The following is a 20,026-nucleotide window of genomic DNA, read 5'->3' as shown; positions in this document are numbered from 1 at the left end:
ATTAAAGAATCTGCCTGCAATACAGGAGACCTAGGTTGGATCCCAGGTCAGGAAATCCCCTGGAGAAGGGAATGGCTAACAAGTCCAGTATTCTTGCCTGGAGAACTGATGGACAGAGGAGCCTGGCAGGCTACAGTTATGGGTCACAAAGAGTAGGACATGACTGAGAGACTAACACTCAGATAATCAAGATACAGAATATTTCCATCACCATCTGCCGCCTTCATATAGCCCTTTACAGTTACACTTTGTTCCTCCCATTCCCACCCCTTCTTAATCCATTATCCTCTGTTCTCCCTTCTTCCATTGTTTGAAGAATGAAGAATATTATGTAGTGAAATCACATAATATATGAGCCATAAATATGAGCTAGGGAAAACAATTTTGTGCCTGACCCTTAAAATGAGTCATAGAAAGGGGAATGTCTCTTTAAGATAGTAGTAGTAGGGCGGGGATAAGGATTCAGTGCTCAATTTCTCCTACCCAGTTGCCTCATTCCTTTAACAACCTGTTTCAAAGATACTTATTTCAAATATAAATATTAGGGATATATATATTTTTCAAGTATATATTAGAGATAAATACAGAGTAAATACAAACGCATATTAAATATAAATACTTAATTTAAATGCATTTTTATTTCCCATATATAGGCCCTAATACATACTGTATTTTTCCGAAGACTCTAAGATCTTCTGAAAGATCTTAGAGTCTTCTAAGACATATCTAACCAAATTTCACTAATGTCATTACATAATCCTCCTATCATCCATCATGTTCTAATAATTGGTAGCTTCTATTCAACTCATTGACTGAAAATTTTGAAGAAATTGGCTTATAGCCTTCATCATTAAAAATCCTGATAACCTCCAAGCAGCCCTCAACATCCAGGAGGTAACTCCTCCAATAACTGAATTTTTTTTTTTCCTAAACTTTAAAAATCTAAAAAAGTCATCAGGGACTTCCTGGTGGTCCAGTGGCTAAGACTCCTTTCTCCCAATGCAGGGGCGTGGATTTGATCCCTGGTCAGGGAACTAAATCCAAGATCCTGCATGCCACAATGAAGACCTGGTACAGCCAAATAAATAAATAAATAAATTTTAAAAAATTCTCATTTAAAGAAAAGATCCAGGGCTTCCCTGGTGGTTCAGTAGTAAGGAATCCACCCACCAGTGCAGGAGACATGGGTTTGATCCCTGTTCCAGGAAGATCCCACATGCCGCAGGGCAACTTAGCCTGTGCACCACAACTAAGCCTGTGCCCTAGAGCCCAGGGACCTGCAGCTACTGAGCCCTCACACCACAGCTCCTGAAATCCACACGTCCCAGAGCCCATGCTCAGCAAGAAGAGAAGCCACCACAATGAGAAGCCATGTACTGCAACTGGAGTGCAGCCCCCACTCACCTCAGCTAGAGAAAAGCCCACACAGTAACAAAAACCCAGTGCAGCCAAAAATAAATACATTAATTAATTAAAAATTTTTAATCCAAATAAATTTTTTTAAGTAGTCATATAGCAATTCAACTTTCTGTTACCCTTCCCTATTTAATTGGGCCCACATTTTTTTCCTCTACTTCCTATTTACTTCTGTTAACTTCTTTACATAAGAATTTAAATGTATTCACGTATCTCCCATATTATACAAAGAACTGCTATATGAAAACTTTTGCTTATTCCCTAAACCTACCCAGTTAAACTTCTCGGGAGTTCTTATCAGTCTCTTTCTCTCTTCCCACTCACTTCACAGACCAGTGCTTGTTTTGTTCCTTAGGGCAATAGCTTTAGCAACATTTTCTTTTCTTTTCTTAAATTTTTATTGGGGTATAGTAGATTTACATTGTGTTAGTTTCAGGTGTACAGCAACCTGAATCAGTTATACATATATATATATCCAGAGCTGACTCATTTGAAAAGACCCTGATGCTGGGAAAGATTGAGGGCGGAAGGAGAAGGGGACGACAGAGGATGAGATAGTTGGATGGTATCATGGACATGAGTTTGGGTAAACTCCGAGAGTTGGTGATGGACAGGGAGGCCTGGAGTGCTGCGGTTCATGGGGTCACAAAGAGTCAGGCATGACTGAGCGACTGAACTGAACTGAACTCTTTCTTAGATTCTTTTCCCATATAGGCCATTACAGAGTATTGAGTAGAGTTCCTTGTGCTGTATAGTAGGTCCTTCCTCTTTCATTCTGTAGCTCACCCAAGGAATTGTCACCCACATCAATAGGCTAAGCTGCCATTTATATTCTGACGATTCTTAAATCCATTTTTCTAAACCACACCTTTCTTAGCTTCAGATTTGTATATTCAAGTCTACTGAAGCAACATCTCCATTTAGATGACCTAAAAGCACCTCCAACATAGACTGTTCATATCTAAACTTGTCTTTTTTCTTCCAAAACTATTTCTCTTACTCTATTCTATACTTCAATGAATGGCATCACCGGTCAGGCAGTTGTACATATCTGGAATAATTCCTACTTAATTCCACATCCTCACCCCTGCTCCACAGTCAATTTATTCCTGTCAATTCTAACTCAAATTTCTTGACTTTTTTCCATCCTCATTGTTATACCTTATTTCAGGTCACCATTATACCTCACCAAGACCACTGAGCAGTCCTTATTTTGTAATTTAAAGAAATTTATTTGTTAAGCACCTACTATGTGCCAACCACTGTTCTGGGCACTTGGGATATACCAACAAATTAATAATGATAAAAATCCTTCTCTTATGGAGGTCACCTTACAGCAGGCCAAGAGAGACAATAATCAATGAACAGGGTAAATAAGTAAATTATATAGTATTTTAGAAAGTCAAAAGTATTATCATTATTTTTTAAAGTCAGAGTAAGGGAAATGCTAAGTGGTGGGGTAGGGGCCGTTTCTAGTGCTAAATAAAGATGACATTTGAGCAAAGACCTAAAGGCAGAGCATTAGCTACGTGAAAACTTGGAGGAAGAATGAGCAGAGGAATCAACCAGTGCAAGAATACCTTGGCCCAGGTTGTCTAAATCCTTTCATAAAACAGCCTGACTAAGACACTGAGCCAGGAAGTCTGAACCCCACCATGTTTCCCCTGAAGTTGGGAGCATGGCATTTTTCTTTTAGAAATACAATCTCAGGATCTTGAACACAAAGATTATGTCCTATATTTCTGTATCCCTAATACCCAGTTCAGCCCTGACACACAATCTATACCCAACAAAGGTTTGTTGAATGAATGATTGGATCAGGCTGAGACCAGAGGCAGGGAAATTAATGAGAGGACTATTTCAACACCATAGATGAGAAATGACAAAGGACTTGACTAAATCAAGACTCTGGGGATGGAGATAGAAGGATATGAGAGAAACAGGAGGTAGAGTTTAGGAGATTAGTGACTGATTGCTTGTGGAGAGAGAATTGGTTTAGTTGACTAATGGGCTGAGGCAACATAGGAGACATAGGAGAAAAGCAGAGAATTTGTTTCCATATGATTCTGTTTTGCCAAGGAGGGAGGTGAGGAAGAAGGTAACCTCTGCGTGCTTTTCTCTGTGATGGTAACACTAGTGAAACTGAGGTGGAGATAACCGAGGAATGAATTTAAGAGTGAGGCACAGAAAAGATCTCAGGTCTGGAAATATGAAGGCAGTGATTCTAAAAACTTCAGTGAGTGTGAGAATCATCTGGGGGGGGGGGGGCTTGTTGAAACGTTATCATTTTGTTCATTTTATTGGGGTACAGTTGATTTACAATGTTGTATTCGTTTTCTGGTATAAAGTAAAGTGATTCAGTTATTTACACATATGTACATATATATTCTTTTTCAGATTCTTTTTCATTATAGGTTATTACAAAATATTGAGTAAAGTTCCCTGTTCTATACAGTGGGTCCTGCTGTTTTTCTATTTTTTTTTTTGGGGGGGGGGTGCTGTGCTGCACAGCATGTGGTATCTTTAGCTCCCCAAGCAGAAATCAGTTCCCCTGCTGTGGAATCAGAGTCTGAACCACTGGATCACCAAGGTCACTCTATTTTATATACAGTAGTGTGTATCTGTTAATCCTAAACTCCCAATTTACCCCTCCCCCATCCCTACTTTCCCTTTAGTAACCATGAGATTGTTTTCTATGTCTGTGAGTCTACTTCTGTTCTGAAAATAACTTCACTCGTATCATTTATTATAGTCCACAAATAAGCGATATACAACATTTGTCTTTCTCTGACTTGCTGAAGTGAACTTAGTATGATAAACTCTAGGTCCATCCATGTTGCTGCAAATGGCATTATTTCATTCTTTTCTATGGCTGAGTAACATCCCACTGAGTACGTATTCCACATCTTCTTTATCCATTCCTCTGTTGATGGACACTTAGGTTGCTTCCATGTCTTGGCTGTTGTAAATAGTGCTGTTATGAACATTGGTGTACTTGTATCTTTTCTGATTAGATTTTTCAAAACTTCATTTTAGGCTCAAGTCCAGAGATTTGTTTTTAGCAGCTTTGGAGTAGGGCTCGGGGATCTGCATTTTACACACACATGCACAAACATGGGCACTTCAGTGCAGATTGTCCAGGCCTCACTTAGAGACACAAATATTTGTGGATGGCACCTGACCATATGAATTAAAGGGTACAAGCATGAACAAGAAGAAGATTGATGGAAGAAATCTATTAAACACATATTTACAGAGAGGGTTCACAGAGAGGAAGTTTCAGAGCGGTGGTTTGAGAACTCTACAGTTTACCAGTTTCCATCATTGTCCAAATGTCCTAGATTTGTGGTCCTTCTTATTTGGAGGTGAGAGTCTGTATTAGACAAAGGTGGAATAGATACTTTGAAAAGAACCTGGGCTCAAATTTAGAAGAAGCATGAATGGTTAAGGAGTTGATCTCTTCAGCACTGCCCTCTGAAAGTTTTTGATCAGGACAAGAAGATGATGAAAACAGAATTTTTGAAAGATCAGATTTGTACTGAATGGTTGAAAAGAGGAAAATATAAAGCAAAATCAGTTTTTAAAAAAGACTGAGGAAAAAGAAAATCAAGAAATATGAACTGAACTATGTAAAGAATTGCGATGGACCATGCAGAAGTGCCGCTGAGAGGAGCTACCTCACGCCCAAGGTCAGGGGCGGTGACCAAGAGTGCCAGGCTGTGCCGGTGCATGAGGGCTGAGAGGAGCTATTCCACATTCAAAGTCAGGAGGGGCGACCTCGTCCAAGGTAAGGGGCAACTGTAAAGAGATACCCTACATCCAAGGTAAGAAAAATCCAAGTAAGACAGTAGTTGTTGCAAGAGGGCATCAGAGGGCAGACACACTTGAAACCATAATCACAGAAAACTAGCCAATCTGACCACATGGACCACAGCCTTGTCTAACTCAATGAAACTAAGCTATGCCATGTGGGGCCACTCAAGACAGAGGGGTCATGGTGGAGAGGTCTGACAGAATGTGGTCCACTGGAGAAGGGAATGGCAAACCACTTCAGTATTCTTGCCTTGAGAACCCCATGAACAGTATGAAAAGGCAAAATGATAGGATACTGAAAGAGGAACTCCCCAGGTCGGTAGGTGCCCAATTGCTACAGGAGATCAGTGGAGAAAATAACTCCAGAAAGAATGAAGGGATGGAGCCAAAGCAAAAACAATACCCAGTTGTGGATATGACTGATGATAGAAGCAAGCTCCAATGCTGTAAAGAGCAATATCGCATGGGAACCTGGAATGTTAGGTCCATGAATCAAGGCAAATTGGAAGTGGTCAAACAAGAGATGGCAAGAGTGAACGTCGACATTCTAGGAATCAGTGACAAAAATGGACTGGAATGGATGAATTTAACTCAGATGACCATTATACCTACTACTACGGGCAGGAATCCCTCAGAAGAAAGGGAGTAGCCATCATGGTCAACAAGAGTCTGAAATGCAGTACTTGGATGCAATCTCAAAAATGACAGAATGATCTCTGTTCATTTCCAAGGCAAACCATTCAATACCATGGTGATCCAAGCCTATGCCCCAACCAGTAAGGGCTGAAGAAGCTGAAGTGGAACGGTTCTATGAAGACCTACAAGACCTTTCAGAACTAACACCCAAAAAAGATGTCCTTTTCATTATAGGGGACTGGAATGCAAAAGTAGGAAATCAAGAGACACCTGGAGTAACAGGCAAATTTGGCCTTGGAGTACAGAATGAAGCAGGGCAAAGGCTAATAGAGTTCTGCCAAGAGAACACACTGGTCATAGCAAACACCCTCTTCCAACAACACAAGAGAAGACTCTACACATGGACATCACCAGATAGTCAACACCAAAATCAGATTGATTATATTCTTTGCATCCAAAGATGGAGAAGCTCTACACAGTCAGCAAAAACAAGACTGGGAGTTGACTGTGGCTAAGATCATGAACTCCTTATTACCAAATTCAGACTTAAATTGAAGAAAATAGGGAAAACGAATAGACCATTCAGGTATGACCTAAATCAAACCCGTTATGATTATGCAGTGGAGTGAGAAATAGATTTAAGGGACTAGATCTGATAGAGTACTTGAAGAACTATGGATGGAGGTTTGTGACATTGTACAGGAGACAGGGATCAAAACCATCCCCATGGAAAAGAAATGTAAAAAACCAAAATGGCTGCCTGAGGAGGCCTTACAAGTAGCTGTGAAAAGTAGAGAAGTGAAAAGCAAAAGAGAAAAGGAAAGATATAAGCATCTGAATGCAGAGTTCCAAAGAATAGCAAGAAGAGATAAGAAATCCTTCCTCAGTGATCAATGCAAAGAAATAGAGGAAAACAACAGAATGGGAAAGACTAGAGATCTCTTCAAGAAAATTAGAGATACCAAGGGAACATTTTATGCAAAGATGGGCTCGATAAAGGACAGAAATGGTATGGACCTAACAGAAGCAGAAGATATTAAGAAGAGGTGGCAAGAATACACAGAAGAACTGTACAAAAAACGATCTTCAAGACCAAGATAATCACAATGGTGTGATCACTCACCTGGAGCCAGACATCCTGGAATGTGAAGTCAAGTGGGCCTTAGAAAGCATCACTACAAACAAAGCTAGTGGAGGTGATGGAATTCCAGTTGAGCTGTTTCAAATCCTGAAAGATGATGTTGTGAAAGTGCTGCACTTAATATGCCAACAAATTTGGAAAACTTAGCAGTGGCCACCGGACTGGAAAAGATCAGTTTTCATTCCAATCCCAAAGAAAGGCAATGCCAAAGAATGCTCAAACTACTGCACAATTGCACTCATCTCACACGCTAGTAATGCTCAAAATTCTCCAAGCCAGGCCTCAGCAATACGTGAACTGTGAATTTCCAGATGTTCAAGCTAGATTTAGAAAAGGCAGAGGAACCAGAGATCATATTGCGAACATCTGCTGGATCATGAAAAAAGCAAGAGAGTTCCAGAAAAACATCTATTTCTGCTTTCTTGACTATGCCAAAGCCTTTGACTGTGTGGATCACAATAAACTGTGGAAAATTCTGAAAGAGATGGGAATACCAGACCACCTGATCTGCCTCTTGAGAAACCTATATGCAGGTCAGGAAGCAACAGTTAGAACTGGACATGGAACAACAGACTGGTTCCAAATAGGAAAAGGAGTATGTCAAGGCTGTATATTGTCACCCTGCATATTACATTATATGCAGAGTACATCATGAGAAACACTGGGCTGGAAGAAGCACAAGCTGGAATCAAGATTGCCGGGAGAAATATCAGTAACCTCAGATATGCAGATGACACCACCCTTGTGGTAGAAAGTGAAGAAGAACTAAAAAGCCCCTTGACGAAAGTGAAAGAGGAGAGTGAAAAAAACAGCTTAAAGCTCAACATTCAGAAAACAAAGATCATGGCATCTGGTCCCATCTCTTCATGGGAAATAGATGGGGAAACAGTGGAAACAATGTCAGACTTTATTTTGGGGGGCTCCAAAATCACTGCAGATAGTGATTGCAGCCATGGAATTAAAAGACACTTACTCCTTGGAAGGAAAGTTATGACCAACCTAGATAGTATATTCAAAAGCAGAGACATTACTTTGCCAACAAAGGTCCATCTATGCAAGGCTACGGTTTTTCCAGTGGTCATGTTTGGATGTGAGAGTTGGACTGTGAAGAAAGCTGAGTGCCGAAGAATTGATGCTTTTGAACTGTGGTGTTGGAGAAGACCCTTGAGAGTCCCTTGGACTGCAAGGAGATCCAACCAGTCCATCCTAAAGGAGACCAGTCCTGGGTGTTCATTGCAAGGACTGACGCTGAGGCTGAAACTCCAGTACTTTCGCCACCTGATTCAAAGAGTTGACTAATTAGAATAGACCCTGATGCTGTAAGGGATTGGGGGCAGGAGGAGAAGGGGACGACAGAGGATGAGATGGCTGGATGGCATCACTGACTCAATGCACGAGTTTCAATGAACTCTGGGTGTTGGTGATGGACATGGAGGGCTGATGTGCTGTGATTCATAGGGTCGGAAACGTCGGACACAACTGAGTGACTGAACTGAACTGATGTAAAGAACTTAAAAAATTAAAACTGAAAAAGGGAAGGGCTGACACGGAGATTTAATTGGATTGGAGGCTCAGTGGCCAAGGTTGGTGAAAATGCTTAGGCAGGATGGTTAGTAGTGCCAAACACCACATAGAGGCTGCAATCTACCTGTCGCTCAAAAAATAATAATAATAGAATGCATATTGTCAAAGGAATTACTGATGAACAAAGGATTCTCTCAGCCACATCTATTGCTAAGATTACATGCTTTTCACATTTAATTCTTGCATTAATCACAGTGAACATTCCAGGTCATTGTGACCTTTTCTGAAATTCTGAAAAAGGAAACAGTACCTACCTTTGTGTGGTCTTTGAGAGAGAAGTAAATGACCCAGGAAGCTAATATAAACATCCACATCAGCAGTAATTTATGAGCTATGGCCTTTGGAAACAAAGTGAAGAGCCTATAAGAGAGGACAGGAAAAATAATCGCATGTTGAATCAAATAAACATGACATTGCTCTGCATATAGCTTCCTCCTCAGTACTTTTCCAGAACAGGTTATGTCTAGACAGCTGCCCTCTTCAGGGTTTCCAGGATGTTCCATCATAGGTTCTATTAGAAATCAGAAACAGTTGTCCTCCCCAAAGAAAAGAACTGAACTGGGTGAAGCAGGAAAGAACTCCTGGTTCCTAACTCTCAGATGACCTTTTTCATTTGAGTCATATCAGGGCTGTAGCATTAACGGCTCAGCAGGTGTAGCAAGGTTTTATAGCTGTTTACCCTAAAAAGCAGGGTTTTTTTTCTGGTGCCCTCTAATGAATTCTGGTCTCTAAATCTCTCTCAGACACACACACACACACACACACACACACACACACGCATGCACACACACGCATATATGCATTATCTGATATCCTCTCTCGGAGGCTTCCTTCTAAATCTCCCCTTTGCTTTCTTAGGCAGCTTATTTCCAGCTCAGGTTTTTAACTGCCTCATGTTGAAGTAGTTGAGAAACATTGCCATAAAGGGCAAGAGTATATTCTTTAGAGAAGGTTACTGTTGAGTGGCCAGAATTTTAGTTTGTTTGGCAAACACAGAATACCAAAAGTATGTGGCAAAGAGCTAAATTATGGCAGCATTTCCCGAACTTCTTTTGCCTGAGACACACAGTAAGATCATATCAAATCTCATTTCAGGGCACACACACATGCCTACACACACACAACACAAGTTTCATAAACAATCCTTATTCTTCCTGCATGCAGTATACTATGGTATTTTCTAGTTATTATATTTAATTCTATGTGACTATTTCCATTTTAAAGTATTTTTTCATGCCTCAATAAAAACTCATTTTTATCCCCTATGGGGTTGCACCATTTGAAAATCACTGACGGGTCTATGGTTCTCCCTCCTGTTTCTGCCATTAAACCTACAAATAAGAGTTAGACGGTACCTATGAATGAATGTCTTCTCCATCATATTCTCATATTCTCTCACAGGAATTACAGCTGTCCAGACTTTCTTCGGATAAAGCAGTCTTTGCATTTATTTCGGGACTGGAGTTTGCCTATAAGCTTCATTGATCACAAGCTGAAATGCCATTGGTGGCTCAAGCATGCCTTGTAGGATCACAGCCCTGCCCCTGCTCACTTCACAGAGCCAGAGAAAGAAGCCAGGAGGAGGAGGAAATTCATTTTCGAAAACAGACACATCTAATCCCAGCCCATGGTCACCTTTTATTGTAGTCTTACACTTTCTACATATTTACATACTTACATAGTGAATTTCCCTTGCTTATGCCCTCATTTCCCTGTCATGTGGAATTAGTTACTTCCACAATAGCAGAAGTATCTGAAAAACTGGAAATAAGGCAAACAGCCTTTGACCACAGTTGCTGAATGACTAAGATTTGATTTGGCTGGTTCTTCTCAATATTCAGGTTGTATTCTTTGTAAACTCCTCCCCTTGCTCTAAGCAACTACATCGATTGAGCATTCCAACAATTATGATCTAAATTAAATCTCAGGCCATAAGAGAAGGAGGCGTAGGTGTAAATCCCACCGCACCCTGTGTCTGTAACAGGATAGGAGAGCATCCAAAAGAGAAAATCCTATGGGCAGAGTCCACAGAATGGACTCCATGCTAAAATTCTATTGGCAAAGAGTCAGACAGGTCTGAGCAACTGAGTATGCATGCACACTTGCATGAAGATAACTGCAGAGATGTATATCTAGGTAGAGATGTGTGTACAGTTGTTGTTCCTTAGGCACTAAGTCGTGTCTGACTCTGCAACCCTATGACTGTAGCCCACCAGGCTCCTCTGTCCATGGGATTTCCTGGGCAAGAATACTGGAGTGGATTGCCATTTCCTTCTGCAGGAGATCTTCCCAAGCCAGGGGTTGAACCCAGGTCTCCTGCACTTGCAGGTGGATTCTTTACCATTGAACCACCAGGGAAGCCCATATATAGATAGGCATATGTTTATTTCACACACATGCTATAATGTACACATAACATTTGTGTGTTTGCATCTGTATTAATCTATACACATAACTGTATGGATAGCAGGACTGTGGTCACAGCATGTAGGAGATTGGCACAGAGATTGAGTAGATAATTTCTAAAGGCATATATTGAAAGAAAAGTCATCTAGATCCTGCCAATCCTTCCCTGCCCCTTCTAAGGCATATTTCTGTTTATTGCCTTGTACTACTCAAATTGTGACAATGATAATAGTGGGTCCAGGATTCCTAAAGTAAACCCTAACAGCCTTCTCTCGTGTAGAAATAAGTGAAAACACTTGGCTTCCTAAATTTTTGATGATAAATGTATGCTCTGAGCCGCAGCATAATTACCACAGTCCCTTAGATAATAGTATAGTAAACGGACAAATGCTTTGTACCTCTAAAATATGTAATTAACTCATTTTGTTTATATAAGAGTTGCTGAGCTAGTTGGGACAGTTACTACCACCCTGAGACACAGAGAGGAGCTACAAAACTGGCCTGAGGTCACCGCGTCAGCAACTGAGCTGAAGTTAGAGCTGAGGCCAAGCTAGCTGAGGCCAAGCTAGCTGAGGCTAGCCTCTGAGCTAAGGCTAGAGCTCCCAGCCCTTGACTTGTGTAAGCCTGCCGTCCACAGGAATGGGTGTGGTGGGATCAGGGTGTGTCTCCACATCACGGAGACCAATTTGAAAGGAAATAAGTGTAATGAAGGAGAACTATTTTTGGTTGAAATAACAAAGCCGTGGCTTTTGCTTCTCAAATTAAAGTTACTTTGCCCAATGGCAGGGATAGTATGAAGCCACATTCGAGGGGAAGAGGGTACTTATATACTTCAAAAGTACACTTTTCCTATAGTGTTAATTTTACTCAATGATTTGGTGGGTGAGGGGGGATTAAAAATGTTTAATTGGAAAATAACTTAGACAATTTTGTCAATTTAAACTTTAGCATACCCCAAGGGAAATGCAACATTAGCATAAAAAGAAAAGATGGCCAAGGAATCTTAGCCCCTTAGTGGGGTCTTTTTTAGTCACATCCAGAAGCCCCAGAAGCTTAAAGTCCCTTCTAGTCTGCTTTTGGAATACATTCACAGAGAAATTTGAGCTAAACGCAGAAAAACTCACCTGGCAAACACTCAGGAAACTATGACAATGTGTCAGCGTGTTGCCAGCACCCTTGTGGGAGGGGCGGCCTTAACCTCATAAACATAAATATCCAGCCTGGCAACAGTGGGAGAAGGGGGTGAACATTTGCCCTCAGCAGAACATTAAGAACCCATTTGTGACATTTCCATCCATTTGGACAGACCTTAATGATTTTTAATAGAAAGGTACCCAGTCTCCTCAACTTCTTCCTGTTCGAGAAGGCCTGGCTTGGTGTGGTGTTGCCTAGACGATGTAGGTAAGCTTCTCTGATTCTGGGGTTCAGTATTAGAAAGGCCACTTATATAAGCCACCTTCTCCAATTCCAGCTTTCTTATAAGTAACAGTGAATTTGAGGGTGGGGCAATGTTTTCCATTCACTTTTTTCTAATTCCTCAACTCAACTATGTGCCATCAATTACATGACGCTGATACACCTTCTCATTTAATACTTTTTAAAATATTTATTTATTTCCTTGGCTGTACAGAGTTTTCACTGAAGCACACCAGATCTTTCATCTTTGTTGCAGTACATGAGATCTTTTTTAGTTGCGGTATGTGGGATCTTTAGTTGTGGCATGTGAACTCTCAGTTGAGGCATGTGGGATCTAGTTCCCTGATCAGAGATCAAACCCAGATCCCCTGAACTGGGAGTATGGAGTCTTAGCCACTGCACCACCAGGAAAGTTCCTTCATTTCATTCTTATAAACTTGGGAGAGTTAGAAAGCATCATCCCCAATACATAGATGGAGAAACAAGGCTCAGAAAAATTAAATAACTTGCATTTTCTTGCATAAGCCCATGTCTAGGTCTGAGTCTGACTCAAGGGAGGAGTATAAACTGTGGTCATGGATCATATCTGATCTGTGGCCTGTTTTTGTAAGTAAAGTGTTCCCTGGAAGACAGCCATTCCTATTTGCTTACATATTGTCTAGGATGGCTTTTCCCCTGAAACAGCAGATTTGAGTAATTGTGATAGACAGCATGTGACCCAAAAGGCTAAAATTTTTGCTATCTGGCCATTGACAGGAAAATTTGCCTTTGATCTTGGGTCTAAGCAGTCTAATAACTTATTAGATTAGTAAGAGTGAAAAATCCAGGAGGCTACAGGAAGAAAAGGAGGATGTACTCACTAAGGGGAGAGGTGAGGTGGCAGAGAAATTACAGCTAATGACAAGCTGTAATGTATGCCCATGGGTCTGATTCTCTAAAGTGGTGAAAAGGGGAAGAAGATCACTGGATTGAAAAGGCAAGAAAGTATGAGGGTTTAGATGTCAGATGTGTCATCCAGATGACTATTGAAAACACGTGGAATGAAAGCAAAATTTAGGGTGGAAAGAAGGTCATGAACTCAATACTAAACTCAATTACAATGTAAGGGAAAGATTGATAGATGTCAAATAAAGGAGGGTGTGATGGGTATTAGCAGAAGGGAATGATCCTCAAAAATGAGGGGGAATTCTACAGAAGAAAATGGAGATTTAATTGTTTGAGCAGCTCTGTTGATGGCAACCCTCGCTTTCTACTGGCTCCTTGCCACTTACACTGAAATACCTAGTACCCAGTAGTCACCTAAGGCCATCACAGGTCATAGTGATCTACTGGCTGAAGTGCCCTTTTGTATCACTAACAAGTTTCTGTATGTGTGTGTGTGTGTAGTCACTCAGCTGTATCCAACTCTGCAATCCTCTGGACTGCAGACCACCAAACTCTTTTGTCCATGGGATTCTCTAGGCAAGAATATTGGAGTGGGTTGCCATGACCTCCTCCAGGGGATCTTCCTGATTCAGGAATCGAACCCATGTCTCCTGTGTCTCCTGCATTGCAGGTGGACTCTTTACCTGCTGAGCCATCAGGGAAGCCCTATAAATTTCTAGGCGTTTTTATTTGAATTGCTGTTAAAGGCTGCTTGCATATCTTGGCTATTGTAAATAGTGCTATAATTTTGAAGTGGCATCTACAGGAAGATTCTTTACCACTGAGCCACCAGGGAAGCCCCATAGTGGAATATTACTCAGCCATAAATAATGAATTTACAGTCACATGGATAGACCTAGATATTATCTAACTAAGAGAAGTAAAGCAGAAAAAGACAAATATCAAATTTTATCACTCATATGTGGAATATAATTTTTAAAATGATACAAATGAACTTATTTACAAAACAGAACCAGACTTACAGATGTAAAAAACAAGCTTATGGTTCCTAAGGGGAAAGAGGTGGGGGAGAGATAAATCAGGAGCTTAGGATGAATATACACACTACTATCTACAACATTCAGAAAACTAAGATCATGGCATCTGGTCCCATCACTTCATGGGAAATAGATGGAGAAACAGTGTTGACTTTATTGGGGGGGGGCTCTAAAATCACTGCAGATGGTGATTGCAGCCATGAAATTAAAAGACGCTTATTCCTTGGAAGGAAAGTTATGACCAACCTAGATAGCATATTCAAAAGCAGAGACATTACTTTGCCAACTAAGGTCCGTCTAGTCAAGACTATGGTTTTTCCAGTGGTCATGCATGGATGTGAGAGTTGGACTGTGAAGAAAGCTGAGCACCAAAGAATTGATGCTTTTGAACTGTGGTGTTGGAGAAGACTCTTGAGAGTCCCTTGGACTGTAAGGAGATCCAACCAGTCCATTCTGAAGGAGACCAACCCTGGGATTTCTTTGGAAGGACTGATACTAAAGCTGAAACTCCAGTACTTTGGCCACCTCATGCGAAGAGTTGACTCATTGGAAAAGACTCTGATGCTGGGAGGGATTGGGGGCAGGAGGAGAAGGGGACGACAGAGAATGAGATGGCTGGATGGCATCACCTACCCAATGGACGTGAGTTTGAGTGAACTCCGGGAATTGGGGATGGACAGGGAGGCCTGGCGTACTGCGATTCATGGGGTGGCAAAGAGTCGGACACGACTGAGCAACTGAACTGAACTGAACTGGTATACAAGATGGATAACTAACAAGGACGTACTGTAAAGCACAGGGAACTCTACCTAATACTGGGTAATGGCATATATGGGAAAAGAATCTAATAAGGAATGGATATGTGGATACATACAACTGATTCACTTTGCTGTACATTTGAAACACCCAACATTGCAAACCAACTATAATAAAATTAAAATTTTTAAAACAACAAAGAGTCATTTACCAAACATCACAGCATCTGCTGCTCCACCTGCACATAATTCAATGAGGATCTGCAGACAAATAAAAATATGTGTAACTAAACAAAAAAACATTGTTGTTAAAGGGACTGTATAGGAGACCGCCAAGGTGATATTTTAAGAATCTCCCCATTTCAAATACCACTGCCACACTCAACTTTCTACATATAATATTCATATCACACTAGGAGAAAATAACAAAGCAGTGCTGAAAAGTAGATTCTGCTCCCTTGGTTCCTACCACCAGTGTCTATGTGAACTCTTTCTCTACACCAATCTCATGGTGGACTGGCTTAAACTTTAACCTTAGAAAAGCCACAAGTGGCTGTATTTAGTGGGTTTTGGGGTTGTTCAGGTACAGACAAAACCAAGAATGGTTTCCAATCTATGTTTCATGTTTAGTACCCTCCAACCCAAAACACAGTGATTGATTTTCCCTAAATTTGTTTTTAGTACATGATGCCTTTTGCTATTTGGACATATATCCCACATAACTAAATTTTTTGTTTTAACAGCTTTATCAAGCTATAATATCCATTCAATAAAATTACCCACTTTAAGTGCTTAGTTCACTGACTTTTAATAAATGTACCTAATTATCAAACCATTACAAAAATCAATTTTAGACGATCTTTATCACCCCCAAAGACTCCTTGTCTCCAGGCAACCGCTAATCTGCTTTCAGTCACTTGGCCTTTTCTGGATATTTCATATAAATATTAATTGTTCAATATATGGTATTTTATGCCTGGCTGTTTTTTTCTTAGCATAGGTCTTATATATTTTTTTATTATTGAACTATAATTGATTTACAATATTGTGCTAATTTCATATGTACAACAAAGTGATTCTTATATAAATATTTCTTTTCAGATTCTTTTCTGTTATATATTTCCTCTTCAAGAGTTTTGTAGATTTGCTGTAACAATGGGACTATAATCCATTTTGAGTTTGTCTTCATATAAGGTATGAGGAAGTGTTTCAACTTTATTTTTGAGTATGAATATGCAGTGGTCTAGCACCATTTGTCAAATAAACTGCAAACTATTCTTTCCCCACTGAATTGTCTTGGCACTCTGGCCAAAAAGAAATTGATTACACTTGTTAGGGTTTATTTCTGAACTTTGAATCCATTCCATTATCTGAGTTTACTCCTATGCCCTTACTACACAGGCTGGATCACTGTTACTTTGTAGAAGGATTCAAATTGGGAAGTGTGGATTATCTGAAATTGCTCTTTTTCAAGGTCATTTTGGCTATTCTGGGTCCCTTGCATTTCCATATGAATTTCAGGATCAGTTTGTTAACTTCTGCAAAAAAGAAGCTAGCTACATGTTTGATAGCAATTGTGCTGAATCTGTAGATCAGTTTGGAAAGAACTGTCATTCTAACAATATTAAGTCCTCAGATCCATGAACATGGTCTATCTATAAGAATTTCATCTATTTTATTAAATTCATTCACATTTTTTATGTTACTTTAACTAGAATTGAAGGAGGGAAGGGGGCAGGGCACAACTTTTGGAAAAAAAAAAAAATGACATAGCCTGAGGACACAAAAGAGCAACACATGTCATATCTTTTTGCCATCCATGGGGTCGCAAAGAGTCAGACATGACTGAGCGACTGAACTGAACTGAACAGAGGACACAATGTAAACTGATTAGAATCAAATGGGTCCAAAATGGCAAACAAGTCAACTTTGATTAGACCTTGATCCTCAATCAGCAAGCTAAATGACACACCCAGAGGCACCATGACAGTTCCAAGGCACCATCAAAAGACCAAAAAGGGGGCGATGGCCCAATTCCTGGAAATCTCCACCCATTCACAAAATAGTTGGAATAATCCTCCTACTCGTTGTTGTTGTTTAGTCACTCAGTCATGACCAACTCTGCAACCCCATGAACCACAGCACGCCAGGCTTCCCTGATCTTCACCATCTCCTGGAGTTTGCTCAAACTCATGTCCTTTGAGTCAGTGACACTATCCAACCATATCATCCTCTGTCATCCCTTTGTGCTCCTACCTTCAATCTTTCCCAGCATCAGGGTCTTTTCTAATCAGTTGGCTCTTTGCATCAGGTGGCCAATGTGTTGAAGCTTCAGCTTCAACATCAGGCCTTCCAATAAACATTCAGGATTGATTTCCTTTAGGATTGACTGGTTTGATCTCCTTGCAGTCCAAGGGACTCTCAAGAGTTTCTTCCAACACCACAGTTCAAAAGCATCAATCCTTTGGTGCTCAGCTTTATCTATGGTCCAATTCTCACATTCATACGTGACTATTGGAAAAACCATAGCTTTGACTAGACAGACCTTTGTCAGCAAAATACTGTCTCTCTTCTTTAATATGCTGTCTAGGTTGGTCATAGTTTTTCTTCCAAGGAGCAGGCATCTTTTAATTTCATGGCTACAGTCACCATATTTTTGTAACCCAAGAAAATAAAGTCTCTCACTGTTTCCATTATTTCTCCATCTATTTGCCAGGAAGTGATGGGACCAGATGGCATGACCTTAGTTTTTGGAATTCTGAGTTTTAAGCCAACATTTTCACTCTCCTTTTTCACTTTCATCAAGAGGCTCTTTAGGTCCTCTTCACTTTCTGCCATGAGGGTGGTTTCCATCTATTGTTATTTCTCCTGGCAAACTTGATTCCAGCTTGTGCTTCATCCAGCCCAGCATTTCACATGATGTACTCTGAATATAAGTTAAATAAGCAGCATGACCTTATATAGCCTTGACATACTTCTTTCCCAATTTTGAACCAGTCTGTTGTTCCATGTCCAGTTCTAACTATTGCTGCTTCTTGACCTGCATACAGTTTTGCAGGAGGCAGGTAAGGTGTTCTGGTATTCCCATCTCTTTAAGAATTTTCTACAGTTCATTGTGATCCACATGGTCATTAATCTATGAAATTACCCAGCCCATAAAAACTAACCATGCCACATTTAAAGGCTGTTGCACTTGCCCTTTGTGATGGCCCACCTCTGTCTGTGGAGTATGTTTCTGTCTTAATAAATATACTTCTTACATATCATTTTGTCTCTCACTTAATTCTTTCTGTGATGAGACATTAAGAACCTGAGTTTCGTTAGGTCCTAAAACCAAGTCTGTGGTCTCAGTTGGAAGACCATGGGTTTTGGCTAAATTTGAGTCCCAGCCATGTGGGTTAGAGTCCCAAGCAGGATTTTGACTGGGTTCAAGCCCCAGCCATGTGGGTTCAAGTCCCAAACTGGGTTTTGGCTGGGTTCAAGTCCCAACACATGGGTTCAAGTCCCAATCTGAGGTAAACAGTTTCATAATTTTTTATTAATTTCATTTTCAGATTTTTCATTGGTAATTTATAGAAATATTATTGGTTTTGGTATATTGGTCTTATACTCTGTAGCTTTGCTGAACTTATTTTTCTAATAGTCTGGAAGTGGTTTGCTTTATACTATCCTAGTTGGAGTTGGCTGAGCTTCTTGGATGTGCAGATTAGTGTTTTTCATTAAATTTGAGAAAGTTTCAAGTTATTTCTTCTAATAGTTTTCCTATTTTCTTTCCCCTCTCCTGTGGTTTGCCTATGATGTGTATGTTCATGTACTTAAAATTGTGCCACATATCTATGAGAACAGATCTATTTTTCTCATGATCTTTCTCTCTAGTCCTCTATAATCTCTATCAATTTATCTACAAATATAACTTTCCAATTCAAATATACTATTGAGCTTTTCATCTCAAGTCACTAGTGTACTTTTCTGGAGGAGGAAATGGCTCCCCACTCCAGTACTCTTGCCTGGGAAATCCCATGGATGGAGGAGCCTGATAGCCTATAGTCCATGGGGTTGCTAAGAGTCGGACACAACTGAGCGACTTCACTTTCACTTTTCACTTTCATGCACTGGAGAAGGAAATGGCAACCCACTCCAGTATTCTTGCCTGGAGAACCCCAGGGACAGAGGAGCCTGGTAGGGTGTCATCTGTGGGGTCACACAGAGTTAGACACGACTAACGTGACTTAGCAGCAGCAGCAGTGCACTTTTCAACTCTAAAATTTGTATTTTGCTATTTAAAAAATAATTTTTCTTTATTGATGATCTCTTTGATGAGATATTGTCATAATATCTTTCTTTAATGTCTTTTGGCAGAATTTCCTTTAGTTCTTTGAACATCAAGGCATACCCCGACTAAATCTGATAACTTGGCCCTATCTAGGGCAGTTTCTGTTGCTTGCCCTTTTTCCTTTTTCCTGTTTTAGGGTCATACTTTCCTGTTTCTTTGCACGTCTCTTTTTGTTGCTGTTGTTTTGTTGAAAACTGAATGTTTGAGGTAATATACTGTAGTAACTCTATACACTGATCTCCCCCTGTGGAGCTGGATGTTGATGCTGTTTGCTTGTTTGTTTAGTTGTTGACTTGACTGTTGTAGTAAAGACTATTTCTCCTGGAGAATGCAGCTTTTACTCCTCAGAAGGCGTAACCCTGGGCATGCACACAATCACCCTGAATTGACAGTGATTTTATGAAAATTTCTTGGCTCTTTGACTATCTCTTATCCTGATCTGTTAAGCTGTCTGCATCTACTGACACAGCATCCTAACAGCTCGAGTAACTGCTGACTGATTACTTCATTATTTTTGACCAATCAATTAAATGTAGGCCCCTTTGCATGGGCAGTCTTTGAGACTAGTCATTGCAGTTTGTTCCAACTCCAGAGGGCTCTTAGT

The 20,026-nt window shown here is 40.3% G+C and overlaps 2 protein-coding genes across 6 annotated transcripts in view; one reads left to right on the top strand and one right to left on the bottom strand.

The window, feature by feature from the left end:
* The window catches only part of LOC101115226 (NXPE family member 2), a 36,529-nt gene extending 26,494 nt beyond the window's left edge, over window positions 1–10,035 (bottom strand). For both annotated transcript variants that reach the window (XM_004016039.6, XM_012095480.5), the window contains exons 1-2: window positions 9,946–10,035; window positions 8,845–8,950 (exon numbers count right to left, since the gene is read on the bottom strand). In XM_004016039.6, the coding sequence (XP_004016088.4) occupies window positions 8,845–8,950; window positions 9,946–9,971 (132 nt within the window). In that variant the 5' untranslated portion in view covers window positions 9,972–10,035. The remainder of the gene's footprint in view (window positions 1–8,844; window positions 8,951–9,945) is intronic.
* A 2,196-nt stretch (window positions 10,036–12,231) lies between these two features.
* Window positions 12,232–20,026, top strand: part of LOC101114973 (NXPE family member 4) — a 70,096-nt gene continuing 62,301 nt past the window's right edge. The window contains exons 1-2 of one of the 4 annotated variants that reach the window (XM_060399307.1): window positions 12,232–12,393; window positions 14,657–16,283. The gene's annotated coding sequence lies outside the window, so the exon portion shown is untranslated. Of the gene's footprint in view, window positions 12,398–14,656; window positions 16,284–20,026 lie in introns of all 4 variants that reach the window. The other 3 variants (XM_060399305.1, XM_060399306.1, XM_042232948.1) reach the window with 3 other exon arrangements.

The sequence above is a fragment of the Ovis aries genome, chromosome 15 (genome assembly GCF_016772045.2).
Source record: "Ovis aries strain OAR_USU_Benz2616 breed Rambouillet chromosome 15, ARS-UI_Ramb_v3.0, whole genome shotgun sequence".
Lineage (NCBI taxonomy): Eukaryota > Metazoa > Chordata > Mammalia > Artiodactyla > Bovidae > Ovis > Ovis aries.
This window is presented reverse-complemented; position numbering and strand designations above follow the sequence as displayed.